The 16,718-nt window shown below is 40.6% G+C and overlaps 1 protein-coding gene across 1 annotated transcript in view; it reads right to left on the bottom strand.

The window, feature by feature from the left end:
* Window positions 1–37: 37 nt before the first annotated feature.
* LOC146320361 (rho guanine nucleotide exchange factor 28-like) overlaps window positions 38–16,718 on the bottom strand; it is a 34,775-nt gene continuing 18,094 nt past the window's right edge. The window contains exons 11-31 of the mRNA XM_084728596.1: window positions 16,581–16,636; window positions 14,688–14,745; window positions 14,006–14,132; window positions 12,987–13,117; window positions 12,760–12,900; window positions 12,054–12,304; window positions 11,584–11,709; window positions 11,361–11,478; window positions 10,043–10,297; window positions 9,867–9,943; window positions 9,596–9,774; window positions 9,097–9,194; window positions 8,618–8,809; window positions 7,013–7,144; window positions 6,730–6,863; window positions 6,589–6,636; window positions 6,035–6,139; window positions 5,728–5,892; window positions 3,129–3,380; window positions 2,572–2,950; window positions 38–1,466 (exon numbers count right to left, since the gene is read on the bottom strand). Coding sequence (XP_084584722.1) covers window positions 1,276–1,466; window positions 2,572–2,950; window positions 3,129–3,380; window positions 5,728–5,892; window positions 6,035–6,139; window positions 6,589–6,636; window positions 6,730–6,863; window positions 7,013–7,144; window positions 8,618–8,809; window positions 9,097–9,194; window positions 9,596–9,774; window positions 9,867–9,943; window positions 10,043–10,297; window positions 11,361–11,478; window positions 11,584–11,709; window positions 12,054–12,304; window positions 12,760–12,900; window positions 12,987–13,117; window positions 14,006–14,132; window positions 14,688–14,745; window positions 16,581–16,636 — 3,215 coding nt within the window. The 3' untranslated portion in view covers window positions 38–1,275. The remainder of the gene's footprint in view (window positions 1,467–2,571; window positions 2,951–3,128; window positions 3,381–5,727; window positions 5,893–6,034; window positions 6,140–6,588; window positions 6,637–6,729; window positions 6,864–7,012; window positions 7,145–8,617; window positions 8,810–9,096; window positions 9,195–9,595; window positions 9,775–9,866; window positions 9,944–10,042; window positions 10,298–11,360; window positions 11,479–11,583; window positions 11,710–12,053; window positions 12,305–12,759; window positions 12,901–12,986; window positions 13,118–14,005; window positions 14,133–14,687; window positions 14,746–16,580; window positions 16,637–16,718) is intronic.

The raw sequence follows: 16,718 nt of genomic DNA, 5'->3' as shown, positions 1-16,718 counted from the left end.
ATCCAACTGATGTTGGCAAAATACACTGAAAACGCAATGTTTGCCACAATAATTTTATATACAGCACAATATTAATATGGAACATCAGAGTTCTGAGTACAGAGATTACATATCAAACAAAATACCATTATGTCAACAGTGCATGAAGTAATTTACACACAATAAATTATCAGAAAAGTAGCTGAACAGAAAACATTCTTTACAGAAATCACTTACAGTATCAGATAGCAAGATTTTTGGCACTTAAGTGAGAAAAAAAAATAACAACAGGTGCATAGGTAGCCTTACCATAAAACTATACATATATTTAATATTTATACAATAATGTCAGTATATTTCTATGTATTTTCGATGCTCACAATCCCTTATAAATATTATTAAAGATCACATGGAGAAATAATAGCACTCTATACAGAGTTTAGGGGAAAATATGGGGTTATAACAGTCTCATTAGTATACGCAAATAAATGTCAAGTTACATATCTCGCACAAATGAGGGCAGAGTGTTCTGTATCTGTACATCCAGGTATGTGCCTCCATTTTTCTACACAAGTTACGTACTGCCCGCATTTGTGGATTTTGTGTGAAACAGCACAGTACAACAGTCTCAAAAGAATCCACACAAAATTAGAGAATCACAACTATATTTTCACTGAAAACTGCTAAGTCGAGGTACAAATGATGATGTGTGAATTGTAGAGGCACAAATAACAGATTGACAGATATATATCACTCTGAATTTATTTTTGCATTATGTTTTACAAGTTACATAAGCTGACATTTTTTTTGTGAATACCAGTGAGACTGTTTTAACCCCACAGAAGGGCTCAATTGGCTTCTCAAACACTTCCATTTTCTTTTAAGTGCTCGTGGGAAAATAACATCAGCATTTCTGTCCTGAGTCTCTGGTACTTTAGGTCCCAGTGTTTGGGGAACTTCTGCCATCAGACAAGTGCAGCAGAAGTAAAAACGTGGGGGAGTAAAGTATAAAGGCTGATTCACAAGAATTTGTTCACTAAAAGGCACAATGGTTTCATCACCCAGGAAGAAAATGATTCATGGCCGCCACTTAGACTGATAAAGGCACATAACTATACTTCCGCCCTGCAACTATTCCCTTATTTTAATAATCAGTCTTAAAAAAAAAATCAACTTACATCCATCACATTTAGATGGGTGCAAACACACATACACAAACACATGTAAGCAGATATATTACTGTCGGTCCAGTTATATGTCAGGCAGCTTGCATTGCTTGTTTCTCTCTGGTGATTCTCAGAGATAAACAATGTTCTCCTCGCCTGCCTCCTCCCCGTTCTGTCCTTCAAGGGAGAGGTAAGCCTGCGGGGGGAGGAGTGGGGTAAGAGAGGGGGACGAGGAGTAGTTGTCCCCATAAAGTCCGTGACCCGTGACCTCTGACCTCCAGGGACCCAGGGGCCGCCTGTCTAATGGCGGGCTGAAGTCTGCTAGAAGGAGAAAAACAAAAATGCTTATGTTACAAAGGTTGTTTTTTTTCATGTGTGCAAAATATAGAGTCAAATATTTGTGTTGCATGCACCCTTTAAACCCCAGTTCATCCAGGACTGTCAAAATGACATGAAACTTTATTTTCACTTGACACAAACATTTCTTGTGAAACTGACAGAATAAGTTTTGACTTTGTAAGCTCATATAGCCTAATTAGTTCAAGACCACTGCACCACTGTTGCATATGTTTCTTGGAATGAACTAAAAAAATGGTTGTAAAAATATGTACATTAAACAAAGCATAGTTGCGCACATCCAAAAAACATTTAAGACAGGTGCTTGCCCAAACAGAAAACTGCCATGAAAATAGTGGAAAAAAAGGCCTGCACATTGTCACGCCCTTACATGTAACTTATTAGTACAGCCACAAGTGACATTTTGTGCTGCTGCTCCTTATCAGACTTAAGTAAACACACACAGTCGCCATCTTTAAATATACGCGCTCTGCTCATCGGATAATCATGTGACAGTTCTAGTGAAACATAAAACACCACCTTAAATTAGCTACAAAAATACATGTTATGAAAAATACATTTCTATTTGTCATAACATGTGTCTTTATATAATTCAATGTGGTGTTTTATGTAGGGAGCGAGAGTGTACAGACCTTTCGTAGCATTATGATGATCTATTGGCAGAAATTTGATATGATATTCATAAACATGTTTTCATTAGTGTATAATCACCAGAAATGAAGAATTGTTGCATTTTTGTTACCTGAGAATGAGCAGTTTTTATCTACACAGACCGCGGGTCCTCTTCCACTGTAGCCCAGAACGGACAAATCAAACACTGGCTCTAGATACGGCCTTTTGAGGCCAGTATAGTTTCTCCTACAGGCTCGACAGGTAAATTAGTTGTATTCTGGTATTTCACTGCTAGATGTCACTAACTCCTACACACTGGTCCTGTAAAGGTTTGTGTGTCAGCTGTGAGGAAGTGAATTGGTGTTTATAGTGCAGCACAGTACCCTCCACATGGGGTAGAAAAATGGCTGCATGTCTTTATTTGCTGTCCAAAAGTACATACATGGGAAAGACTTACTGTTGTTGGTCCTTTGTGTCGGTGCAGTGACCCTGCTGCTGAAGGGCTGGATGGAGTCGTTCAGAGGGCGGGGGCAGCCGTGGTTGTTGCTGTAGTTTGGGAATGTGAGACTGTCCGAAGACTGCTTGCTGTGCGCCTGGCTCAGCAGGGTGTTGAGGCTGTTGTAGAGGCTGGCGCTGAGGCCCAGGTTGGCGGTGTAGGCGGAGCCGTGCAGAGGGCCGTCGTTGTTCTTCCTTGGCGCAGAGAGCAGACGCTGGTGCTGGTTGTTGTTGGCGGGCTGGTGGAGGTGGTTCTGCTGGAGGGAGGCAAGTAAAGCTGCCTCGTTCTCGTACACTGAGCAGTTACCGTCCAGGCTGCCTGAGCGGCTGTGGCTGGACACCTGCCAGGTTAAAACACCAAAAAAGCAGGGGGTGACATTTTTTTGTTTTTTCATCATTTTGTCATCATTTTCTCTCATCTTAGTATCGACTAAGCAGTCATCTGTTAAGCACTTTGAATCGCACTAACCTGTATGAAAGTTGCAATACAAATAAAGTTTGATTGATTGATTATCTCACCTTGTACCCATCCAGCGGTATGGTAACGGGCAGGCTGCTCTGTCGGTTGTGTCTCCAGCTCTGCAGCAGCCTCTGCTGAGCTTCGATCTTCTCCTTCTCCCTCTCCACGCTCCTCTGGCCCTCCCTCAGTCGCTCCAGATTTTGCTGATACTCCAGCAGCTGGGCCTCCAGCTCCTCGCGCTCGCAGCGCAGACGCTCGGCCTCCAGGAGGCACTGCTGCTCTCGCTTCTCCAGCATGCTCTCCTGCTCGCTCTGAAAACACAGATGGTGCATGCACATCAGAAAGTGCAGACATTTATTTTCTCTTCCTGCGGTTAAGGTGGAGTTTCTACATTCTACATCACGTGATTGAGGCTTTAAGACTTTGCAACTGTTAGTGGATCAATCCACCCTAAAACAATGTAACTGCTTTTGGTGATCTGCAAAAGCGATATAAGCACCATGAACTGAGTTTGATAGCAGAGAATGTTGCAGATACCTATAACATTTTAGTTTAGTTAATCAAGTAACAAGTTCAAGCAGGTACAGTTGTATGTATTGGAATTGTCCTGAAATTGCACAAGTGGTGTCTTCTACTAATGAAAGTCTCTTTTGTCTCCCTTTCTTCTACTTGCTATGGTAATATCAATAAGTAGAATGCAGGGGGAAAAACAAAACACCACCACTAATAATGGATGCACTTCACAAATATACTGATGCAGCATATGGCATTAGCTGGCAGCCACATTCCCCCTACATAATGTTTCCCAGGGACTAGGAACCTTTGGAAGAACTCAGTGTGTTTCCACCACCGGGACCAGGGTCTAAATTAAGCTCAGCGGACATTTTCTAACCACAAAAACATCCTGGGGGGTAGTCATAGATGTAGCATATGAAACGAGACATGTCCACACCCAGTACTGCAGCAAAAAATTCCCCTGCAGCCCAAAAAAGCATTTTTTGGCATTACAAAAGAGACACCGGTATAACTGCTGACAGGACACCTTGAAATGCAAGCAAAATCATTTTGACTCTTTCTGTTATGAATTTTTGATCTATGGAGGTTTTATATTTGTGGAACTTTCCTAGAGCCGAGAAAAGTGATTTAAAAATCTGTGACAAGGGGCAAGGGGGGAAATACTACTTTGCATATTCAGGAAGTGAAGCTTGAAAACTTTTTTGGATTTTGTGCCAGAAGAGCAATTCTTACTGGACTGAATGTTGCCTAGTGACACAAAATTATGTGTAAAAACATACAGCCATTGTTTTTTCATACATCAGTGGAATACATTTGGCATATCTTTGTAGTCTAACATTAGACCAATTCACGCACAGTAGCCTTAACAAATTGCAATGCTATCACATGCTGCATTTTATGTGGGAATTTCAATTACTGTATATATGTTGTAAGTATTTAGTAACTGTTTATCTTTATCTAAAGGCAGAAACAGCTGTGGTCAGTGGAAAAAGGAAGTTACAACATTTAACTATAAAATAACATCTTCACAGCTGATATCTACCATTTAAAAATATCTGATCAGGGAGAGGTGAATTCATAGGTCACAGGTTTCGGTGATAAATGACAGCCTTCATTTTTTTTTCTTTGCCGAAATGGAATTATGATCTGTATTACTATTTCTATTCATTTTATTATTCAGTCAAGGTTGCAGCAACTTTTTACCTTTTTTTACCTTTAGCTTTGACTTAGATGTGATATGATCAGAAACTGGCAGAAATAAAAGACACGGGTGAAATGAAAAGAAACAGAAAAGCAAAATAAGTGAGACAACAAGAAAACACGCAAGTCAGAAACTTACTAACGTGCAGATCTGATTTTAACTATTTGGTAACCATGGACCTCACAGAAAGAAGGGTTCAAATCCCCTAGCCGGCTGGGGTGCTGGGGAGTTTGTGACAGGGGCCTTTCTGTGCAGAGTTTGCATGTTCTCCCCGTGTTTTGCGTGGGTTCTCTCCGGGTTCTCCGGCTTCCTCCCACAGTCCAAAGACATGCATGCTAGGTTAACTGGTGACTCTAAATTGCCCATAGGTGTGAATGTGAGTGTGAGTGGTTGTCTGTCTCTATGTGTCAGCCCTGTGATGAACTGGCGACTTGTCCAGGGTGAACCCCGCCTGTCAGCTGGGATAGGCTCCAGCAACCCGCGACCCTTCTGGAATAAGCGGTTCAAGAAAATGGATAGATGGATGGATGGTAACCATGGCACTTAGAGGCCCTAAGTCAATGTTCCTATCCTAACATAAGATAGTAAAAATGTACTACACAAGCATCCAAACTCCCAAAAATCTTTGCCTTCTTATCTCACAGATTAGAAGCTAACCAACAACTACAGCGTTGTTCAGCTCAGTGAAATGAGATTGGTATCACTGGTTGCAAGGTAACAGACAAAAGTTGATAAGCGATGTTGGATTGAATATTTAGAGTTTTCTAACCTGAGATAAGATAGGATGAAGTAAGATAAGATAGGATTCCTAAAGTTAGATTTAGGTTTATTTCCATAACACCAAATCATGAAAATCCGATCTTAGTAATATAATATAATATATTGATATAATATAGGATGTTTTCTGTACTAAGGCCCCAGAACATAAGCATGAAGTTTACCTGTTGTTTTTCTCTGGTCAGACACTCTTTGTCCCAGCGCTGCTGATCCTGTTTGAGCTTCACATGGAGTCTCTGAACCTCATCCACCTCTTCTTTCTTCCTCTCTAAACCCTTCTTTTCTACTTCCTCTTTCTTCTTATCAACACTCCTCTGCTTCTCCTGCTCCTGGCAAACAACAAGTTTAAATCCTTTCTGTCATTATTTCAAAATAAGGCAACTGTGTTCTTGACCAACTTCCTCAAAAACGCAGATATGCTGCTGTGTAGTACAGGTATTTATTGTAAGATGAGTAGGATGTGGCTCATACTAGACTGTTTTGGAGGGAGGTGATAGTTCGGAGCTGAGGTCTCTCTCCCTCCTGGAGAAGGAGTTTCTGGACTTCATGACAACTATCCTGGAGGGTTACAGCAGCCTGTCGACACAAAGATAAGACACATGATCACACTCAGTTACTACCTGCATAATAGAACCACTGTTAGAGCTTTTGATCAATCCCTTATAAAATCTATTAAAATATATATTTCAAAGCTGTTTTAAGTCATGAAGAAAGAACGTAAAAAGGGAATTCAATGGACTAAAACACAACATTTTCCAGACAAATTATATATTTGCTAAAGAGCAAAATTATTATGACAAAATGTGTGTTTTGTTCATTTAATGAAAATGAAGATAAAAGATTCAATAAAAGAGTCTAACAGGATTTTTATAGAAATGGAAAATCTATCAGAAAGTCTTATAGTAATTTATAATCATTTTGTGTTTACCTACAGAATACCCAGTTTTCAATGTTAATCCTGTCCTTTCACAAAGCCAAATATTCAACTGTGCAGTCAGTCACAGATACTGAAACTTGTCTCTCACCTGCAGGCTATAGAGAAGCTGGGTCAAACTCTGGACACTCTCTGCCACCTATAGAAAACTGTGTTATTACAGGGGAACAGTGAGGCATATTCATTTTATTCATAAACAAACAGTGCTTATGGGAAACTACAGTGTGTGAACCTTTAACAGTGTCCCTTTGGTGTCTCCTCTCCTCAGCTCAACAGCAGAGCTCCACAATGCACTGTCCACCCCTGTCAGCTCGCTGTCTGACCCAAGAGAGGCGGAGCTCATACTGAGCGTGCTCAGATAATCCGCTGCAGCAACAAGAGCAGAAGAAAGGCCAAAGTAAGTGTCACTGCTTCCACATGTTGGGCAATGTGGTCCACCCATATTGGCCAAGAAGTATGAGGGCAGCAATGTCAAGTTAAGGACAAACATAACAAAGTGAATATCTATGACTGACGTTCAGAGGGAGACTCCTGGATGCTGCTGCCATGGCTGTTGTAGCTGCAGCCCTCTGATGCTTGGACAGGAGAGCTCTGACTTTGTACAGAAATGACATCACGGGCCTGCAGGAGGGCAATCAGGTTCTCTGCTGCAGAAGAAGAAAACATCTGTCAAAAGTCATGATAAATTTGTGAATAAGTCTCTGTTTTCCAAATGCCAACCCTAACAACAACAGAGCCTTTACACACTTTAAGACCTTTTGAAAACCATTATGAATGGTTAAGATAAATGTTTAATATCTATTTTGTTACAATGCAGTGTTGATGTGCTTTGCAAAGCTGCGTCTTGCTTGATTAAAAGTCCCCACAGGAGTTTTCTCCTACTTTGTCTGATTAGAGATCAGGTTGAGGTTAGGCTGACTTATGAACGGAACTCACCAAACTCAGTACACAGATAAGAAGAGTAAAGGTGCAAGTTGTGCAGCCCTAATAGACAGCGGACTTTATGACTTTGTTAAAACAGAAGCCAGAGGCCATGCACTATAAACATTGACTTATTCAACAGGGGACATAGCTACCAAAATAAATGGGATGCACCATTATTAATGTTTCTAATTACCACCCTGCCGTTTCTATAATGATGATGTCAAAATGTCTGCTGTGAAAAGGGTCTGCAGGTGCAACAAAACTAGTAAAGATGCACCAATACACTTTTTATCAGTTCTGATTTGATTCCAGTATCTGTATTTACATATCTGCTGATACCAATCATGCCTTGTCAATGTGGAATCTGTGAGACTTTCAGACAACCAGACAAGTACCACAAGAATGACTACATGTCTGCTCCTCTCTGAACATGCATCTGTACCTCCTTTCTTCCTCTCCCTCTCTGCATCTCACTGACCCTCACACACACACACACACACACACACACACACACACACACACACACACACACACACACACACACACACACACATATGAATGGCAGTCAAAACAAATTAAGTCCCAGACAGCTGTCATAAAAACATCACACTATGGAATCAGGATCAGTACATGAATTACTGAGTCCATGAGTGATAAGTGAATTAAGACAGTATCAGCATCCAATACCAATATTGGATTCAATTGGTCCCAACTCTAAAAACTAACAGGAGAGTGAAGGAGATATTGATAAAGCATGGTCTGCACATGACAACACAGTCCTGAAAAGTAATACAAGTAAAAACACCAGTGTTGGTGTACCATGGCTGTGTACTGGGGCTTTAAAAAACCTATACAAGTTGCTTAAGATTAGTAAAAATATACAAGTGAGTGTAAAAATAGTGTGTACTTCTGAAAAACCTTGTTTAAAGCTCCCTTTTGGCAAGGACCTGGTGGACTGCCCACCAAAATAGATTTTCCCCTCAACCAAAGGATTTTTAATTCTGGGGGGGATTTTAAAGTCATGGACTGAAAAAGATGTCAGAATGGTGCGTTCATGTTAATTTTTTTACGTAGATTTGTCACTTGTCATAATCATCAGCCATCTTCAGGCTTGTGAAATATGTTTTCACACTGATGTATGACTGCAGCATCATGCCGCCGCCCACACCAGCTTTTTTTATTTTTTATTTTTTTACCTTCTCTGAGTGCAGCTGTGAGCAGCGAGGAGGCCTGTCGTGGCGTCTCACTGTCGGTGTCTGGCTGCACCAGCAGATGGCGATGTGGTACAGCTTCTGGTGAGTGGAGGGTTAACTCGGTGAGCTCGGCATAAAGCTGCAACTTCTCCTCCAGGCTGTTGCAGATTCGCTGGTCCTGACCCAACAGTGTCTCTACACAAAACAAACACAAACATTAGGACTTGTTTTTATGGTTCTGACAGAAATGATGATAGTGAACCGATGATGTATTCTGTTTCTGGTGTTTTGGTGTATTTTGTGATTTGATTAGATGAGTCTTTATTGTCATTTCAAGATAACATAGGAAAGCAATAATCATCCCAAATAAATACTCACTAAAGCATACAAACCAAAATATTTTATGATGAAATGTTGCACAGATGCTCTACACAAAGTTAAAATAAAGGAAAAATGGTGGGTGGGCACAGATGTTTTGTTACCTTGGAACTTGGTGATCTTCTGGACTCTCACTTCAGCCACTCGCCTGGCCTCCTCTGTCTCAGCACTTCGCTCCTCCTCCTCTTCTTCCTCAGGACAACTGCCAGGTAGACCAGTAGGTCAGATAATGTGTAACACATGCAAACATTAACAAATAACACACACACGCTCACAGATTCTGAATGGAAGCTAATTTTTTGAGAAACCCACTACAGTAATAAGGAGCTTTCCTTTTTTCTCTTCCTTGTCCTATGTTATTTATTTATTTATTTATTTATTTATTTTCTATGTTTATTATTTCTTGGCTTATTTTTGACTCATTTTTTCTTACTTTTAAGGTATATTATTATTTTTCTCCATATTGTTGTATATGATTTAAATTTTTTTGTGACAAGCGTGAGTGTTGCTCAGGAAAACAAAAATTCCTTAAAAGATCTTTTAAAGAAAGATTCAGAATTGAAGCTCTGACACATAAATAGCCACACAGACAAACACACACACCTCTCTACAGCTTTTCGTATCTGTCTCATCCATGAGTTCCTTTCGTCTCTGGTGGTGGTGTGCACTTCATACATCTCTGGTCCCACCGACGAGGCGGAGATGAGGAACATCCCTCTCTCCTCATTGGCTACCTCTCTAACAATGAGCTTCTGCAGTGGGATCACAGGAGGCTTCTGGTCCTGGAAAAAACAGATAAAACCCATGAAGATCATTTAAGAGTGGAGAGAAATGGTGTCTCTGATTTTAAAATGCTCTTCAGGTCCAGGCTCACCACAGCGGCAAATACAAAGCGCTGATCTTTCTCTTGTAAGAACACCAGAACGTCTGTGAGCAGGAGAGCCAGAGTATCTGAAAAACATAGAAAACAAACATATATATAAAATACATGTTGATCAGCTGTCTGTCAAACTCAAAAAGCTTGTGAGGCACAGATGATCTCCTACACACCTTTTAGACGTCCTGTGGCGGTCTTCCAGTAGACCAGCCCTTTATGCTGCAGATCCCTGTGTTTGCTGTGAAGGTCCTGTTTCCGGAACACCTTGCCGTTCTTTAGCTTGGCAAAGCTTTTGTTCTCTAGGCGAGCCAGCACCTCCTGCAGCTCCTGACACTTCTCATACTTGCTGACAGTCAGGTCCACTGCAGCTATGATGTCGCGGATCTGAGCCAGTGCACTGGACAGGTCCGAGTGCTCCTGACTTCCCTCTGTGTGTGTAAATGCAGAGGTCACGTTAATATATTTTATCCTCGATAAAACACTCTGAGTCAAAATAACATTTTAGGCTCTTTAAATGGCATATCTTCAACATAAAACACACACAAAGTCTGCTTTTTCCCTATACAGAAATGTTATACAGGCTTCCTTTATCCATTAAAGGCATAATATGCAACATTTTCCTAAAATAAATAATGTATAGTTTCAGAAACATAATTTCTTCCCATCCTTACTTATGACCCATTAGAAGTGTGTGGAGGTGTCTGTATCTGCAGAAACTCTGCCTGTATTTTCTCATTATTTTGCTGTGGTTGGCTGCTTTACCAACTCAAAATGTCTGAATTTGATGTCCTGTACATGAGACACAACATTAAACTTTCTTTCGTGTTTACAAAAAGCTTGTACAAATCCTAGCGATTCTACCTTTAACTACTGAGTCATGAAAAGCAAATATTTTCAAGCAGTATTAGTAGTTTTCATGTAATGGTCTGGCCTGAAACATGCAATTATTTTGCTACGCAAGAACATAAAAATGTCCCTTGTCCTTTGTTTTGTTGCTTCCACAGAACTTAAATACAAGGGTAACTTCTGTATTTTTCAACCTCAACCTTATTTTCCCATGTTTTTGTGTGGGTCTAATGGATACAATTTTTAAAATTGGTCCAACATTAAGGGAGAGCGCTGCAGCTGACAGAAACTAAACTGAGCTGCAGTGTAACTGGGTAATAGCGCACTGTCACAATACGAGTTCTTGTTTTTGCCACTGATAGACTCACATTGTTATTACAAGTGTCTGGCGATATTATGGAAAGGATCGCTACAGAGATAGACATTTTTGTTTAACTAGAAACAGCTCTTTTATGGTTCTCGCCAAAGCCACCAGACTCACAGACCCAGTAATTTTATCATCGTAAAAGGCACTTTATTCATTGTTGGCTTGTCTTTCCACTGTTCCAACAATCACCAGCTCTGGTTTGGTCTAAATAAAGTTGAGTATTGGGGTATCTGCATATATTTATATTTTTGTTGAGGAACACAGGTGTGCTGACGTACCCTGAGTGTACTGTAATATCCTTTCCAGCAGCACGGGGTACTTGGTGATGCGCTGAGTGACCAGCAGGATGAATTCTGGCACCTCTCTCCGTCTGACCAGGGAGTTATTGCTCTGTTGCTGTGAGCAGAGAGGTAAACACGTGAATAAATACCTCTTCAATCAAGACATTTTACTATAAAACCCTTATTTAAAAAACAGAAGAAGTCCGGTTGCAGAGCTTACTTTGACAAAGATTTGGAGTTTTTTGTTTTGTTGCTGCAGCTCTTTGAAGACATTGACGGCCTCGGTGTGATGGCTGCAGAACTCTCCGTACACTTGCTTCATCTTCTCAGCATTTTCATCTGAGAACTGAGAAAAAGACCATAAAACACGGACAATAGAACATGTATCTGTCTGTCTTTATGTGCACAAATGGGTCCTCTTTTACAAATAAAAAGTGAATTCATGCACACTTATCACCGCTGAATTGATTTATTACAAAAAGTGCTGACATTTCAGTCCTGAGGAGCTTTCTTTGTGACTGAAACTTCTGCACTTTTTCAACAAATCAATGCACAGGTCAGAAGAATGTGCAGGAACAGACTTTTTTCTTAGAAATGGATTTTTGGGATCTTTGATTCCCCGCACCACAAAACACAAAGTGGTGTGAGTGTTGACCTCTAGTTATCTTCCACAAATGCACTTTCACCAACCTGCTGAAGCAGCACATCTCCAATCTGATGGATGAGGTAATTTCGGGGGTTCTCAGGTTGGCTCGCGGCCTGTCGGTGTTCCTGCAGTGCTCCAAAGAGGTTTCTGTGAAAGAGCAGCAGGGGGTCCAAGCAGGGGAAGATCCGAGCCACACAGTCCCAGTCGAGCTGCAGTTCCTCCAGCATGCCCCTTCTGAACACCTCCGACATGACCGTCAGGGTTTGGATATGGTGCAGCTCCGTCTGCATCAGTTCTGTATGGAGGCAGTGAGAGTGGGTTATGGACATCGAACTAAAAGTGCATGTTTTCAGGTGCAGATGGCTGAAATAATCTCATTGATTGAAATAAACTTGCTTGGACAATGTGATTAGCCTGACAAAATAATGTTTGGCTGAATCCCAATGGATCCGCACCAGGTAAAAGTGGCTTCATAATGGTTTCAGTGACAAAGTTCAACAAATTCTGACAAAAAAGGACATTATTTGGCATAATAAATCAGTTTTGTGTGCTTTAAACTTGGCAGTTTTGCACAGTATCACCCCATTAAAACCTAATAAAACCTTTCAACACAGACGAGTGTAGCACATATAGTAGCATATCTGAGTACAGGAAATAGGGTTAGGGGAAAATCGAAAATCGACCAAGGTACTAAACTTGCTCAACTGCACTCAAAGAAAAGGGGCGGGATATTCAGAAGAGGTGCCCAACCATAAATAACATCCTGTCGTTTGATGGTGCGTCTGTCATGTTGCCTGCAAAACTCTGGACTGACTGCAAGACTCCACGACTCGACATCAAGTCCCAGCAGGTCAGCTGACAGGTCGCTCAGCAGAGAAGCATCGACAGCATCTGCAGGAACAAAAACACCATCCACTTTACATTAATGCTCTATGCTGTGTGTGCTTAGGTGTGACACGTAAACTTGTCTTTCTCACCATGTGCAGTGATTGGCTGTTCGGTTGACGGGGGAGTCGCTGTGAACGGCGTCCCCTCATCAGATAATGAGCTGTTAGTGCAAGCTGTCACACTGCACTCACTGTCCACCCCTGCTGCATCGCTCAGACGTCTGTGCAGAAACAAAAAAAGAAGTTCAGGTCTGAAAAAAGACAAATGGAGTGTTTGCATAGAGATGCAGCTAAATAATTCTACTTGTATATTTTTCATTAATTTCTACACTATTTTACTTCATTTTTAATTTTTGTTTTCAATTCAGTTTAGTATTATGTGATTGTTTGATTCAGTTTCATTTTAAAAAGATTTTTTTTAGGTGTTTTTTTTCCAGTTTCATTTTTTTTAAATCTCATATGGAGGCAGGGCTCAGAATAGGTTTTACAAACCTAACCACAACTCTTCATGAAGGCAACTGAGTCACACTCATGTAGACATCCCAGTGCCAAAAACACACGCAACAGTGCCATCTCATGCTTGTTTTGTTGACAAATTTGACCAAATTGACAAAGGCTAAAACTAAAAGACATTTTCTGTATGTTTTTATTTTAGTTTAGCTAGTTGTGTAAGTACTTAGTTTTTGTTTGCTTCCAAATCTAGTCTTTAACTTTTTCACACCTAGTCTTTAGTTTTTTTTCTATAACCTGAAGGTACACAAGTGTGAACTAAGGTTTTATTTACTTAAGCGTTTCAAAATTCCAGATTCCAGTATTTGGGGAATGAAGTCACATTAGGCTAATATTTTTTGCCAACATTCAAAATCAAACATCTCATTGAGATCAAGATGAATCAAAAAGGCTTTGGTGGAAAGTACGACCTTAAGGCAAGTTGGCACCCATTCAATGGTAAAATTATATATATATGTATAAAATTGAATAAACATTAAAACATTAACAATGTTAGGAGTTAATGTGACTATAGTTTTTTTGTAGTGATGGTAATATAACTAATTCAAATATCATTCTGATGTACTGGTTGATGTATAGTTGTATTACTGCCGTCCTACCTGCTATCTATAGAGATGGAGAGACTTTTGGAAAGCGGGGCAACTGTTTCTCTCTTCTCTCTGGTCATCGTGGGAAGTGAAGAGGAAGAGGAGAAACTGGAGGCTGGAGGGTTGTCTTTCACAGAGTCTGGAGGAGAGACGGGGACAACGAGCAGGAAGAAGAATCAGTCACACCTTGGAGGCTTTCCCATTCAACAAATAAACACTTCAAATGTCTGGCCTGTGTTCAGATGCTTTGTTTACATGTATGTAACAGTAACTGGATTATAAAGCTGTGAGGAGGTCTGCATTTCTCATCCCTCATTGTTTAATTGCAGCCTACAGTTATGACGATATGTTCTGGTAATTGAAGCGTTCGTCAGACATCAAACACTCAGTGAAGACACGCGGCCTCAAATCAAGAAATAAAAATGATCCTGTCAATGTAAGAGAAACACTCAACCTCAGTCCTCATGCACAAATGCACACATAAACACAATCCAGGCCAGCTCCCCCACCGAGAGGGATTAAAATTTAACTTTTTTTTACCAGGAAAGAACAACAGGGAGGAGGGAGGGATGAGGGGTGAGGATCGTTTCTTAATCTAGTACAGGAGAAACGAGGGAGGACAGGTAAGAACTTAATCAAAGGCTAAGGGAGGACAGTATGGGGGGGGGGGACATGCCGTAATTTTTTGACTCACTCTGTGGGAGAGACAAGGTCTTGCTTTTCATCAGCAGAGCATTCCTCTCCTGTGGCTTCTGAGGAAACACATAATCATATTAACATCGGCGGCTGTAAATCATACTGTTTGTGCTCCAGACATCAGCCTGATGGGGTATAACACAACAAATCCAGTCAATACTGGAGTCAATTAGGCCAAGACAAGAACTTTAAAGAGACAACCCCCAATACTCTCGTTATACATCATCGGTTTGTGATGTCCGACACATTCCAGGAGTTCCTTTGTCACCAAGTGTTGGAATTTACTCTTCCTATTGTACCAACTTCCTCTCAGTCTGCGTCAGGCTCAGATTTGTTTCTTTCTCTGGCATTTTGCCTTTATTGGACAGCACAGCAGAGTGTGACGGGGAACAGAGGACAGAGACGGAGGAACAAAAGCTGGATTTGAACTGTTGCTGCCACACAGCACAGTGTCTCAGACCACTGGACATGGTCATCTGATGGTTGTGCATGGCTATCAGTTGCAGTTAAAGATTGGGCTACTTTATTTTTCATAGAGTGGACAGCAGAGTAGAAGCTGCGGTGGTCACAGTGAACCAGGTGAGGTGAGGGTAACACTTTACTCGAGTAAAAGTAGAAAAACTATAAAAGGTGATATTTCCACCTGCTTTGTCTAGAGTTGTTTCACAATAACACACATTTTAGTATTTTTTTAAATTAATTTTTTAGATTTTTTTAGGGTGATGTGATCATAAACCATGAGGACAGACATTTGACGCTTCATGTTAAAAAAAAATGACATTCAGTAGAGCCCTAATTAACTGTGCCAACCTGTGGAGTGTTTAACCACTGGTGGCACTAGTGGTAACGAAGCAATGTTTGTGGGAAGGGGGCCCCCTTTTGTTTGTATCATGGCCACATGCAAGGACAAATGGGCGAGCATGCTGGCAGTGCTTTGATGCTTTTCTACTGAGTGACAGATGTTGGCGGTAACACAAACAAAAACATACAAAGGCGGCAGCAAAGGCAAGCGACAAAGAAGAATACGAGCTAGTAAACACACTGTATATATAAACAATGCATGGTTTACAATATTTAAATCATGAAAATGTTTTATGAGGAAAAGAAAATACGCCAAGCTTGTTTGTGACAGACAAAAATGTATTTTAGTGAGAATCACTGAATGTAAACATAACTTTTGTATTTAGATGAAAACCCAACAGGGCACCTTTAATTCAGAATGCGATACTCTGTCTATTGACGGAGTAAAGGGTACTTCACTAGTGATGGAGTAACACACGGTTAAAAATGAGGATTTATGAGACAATTAAAAAAAAAAAAAGAAGCTAAATTGAGGCAGCCGAAGCCAAGATAATGTGATTTTTAGTCCCTTGTATAGATCAAGCTGTAGTAATTCTAGATCATACATGTCCCAGGATGCCATCTGTACCATCTATTTGTAAGACCCTTTCAGTTAAAAATTTGTAGTCTCCCAGCTCAAGTAGAGATAACCGTTATTTTCTCAACTTGACAAATGTCCTCCAGAGTCCAGAAAAACAGAGAGATCATCAGGATTCATTGACCTGTCATTTGACGCTGACAGCAGAAACAGCTGATCAGTCAACTGAGTTAAATGTGCACTATGTAAGAACTTATTTGAGACAGGTGTTTCCACCATATAACCAATATGTTATGTTATGTTATATATCTGACTCCTGACATTCAAATGTATTCATTCATGCAAATATCTTTAAATGAATGTTTGTACCTGGGTTGATAAAAAGTAGTCCCAGACATGCAGTGCCCTTCACCCAACAGCTGTTTTAATGTTTGTGGGGAAACTATAATTGAAATCATTCATTATTCTTCCTTGTTGGTTTTGAGAAATGAGGTGCGTGGTGCCGGTAATTACCTTTGCACAAGTGGCGACAGAATCCCGACAGTTTTTATGAACATTCAGGAAGCAGCCTACGGACAAAAGGCAGATGAAATCCCAGTTAATTTCATCAGTCCACTGACAACAAACAAAATTACCACATCTCTGGATTCT

Source organism: Lutjanus erythropterus, chromosome 10, assembly GCF_056507025.1.
Source record: "Lutjanus erythropterus isolate fLutEry1 chromosome 10, fLutEry1.hap2, whole genome shotgun sequence".
Classification (NCBI taxonomy): Eukaryota; Metazoa; Chordata; class Actinopteri; order Lutjaniformes; family Lutjanidae; genus Lutjanus; species Lutjanus erythropterus.
The sequence above is the reverse complement of the archived record's forward strand: the minus strand, read 5'-3'. Positions and strand labels throughout refer to the sequence as shown.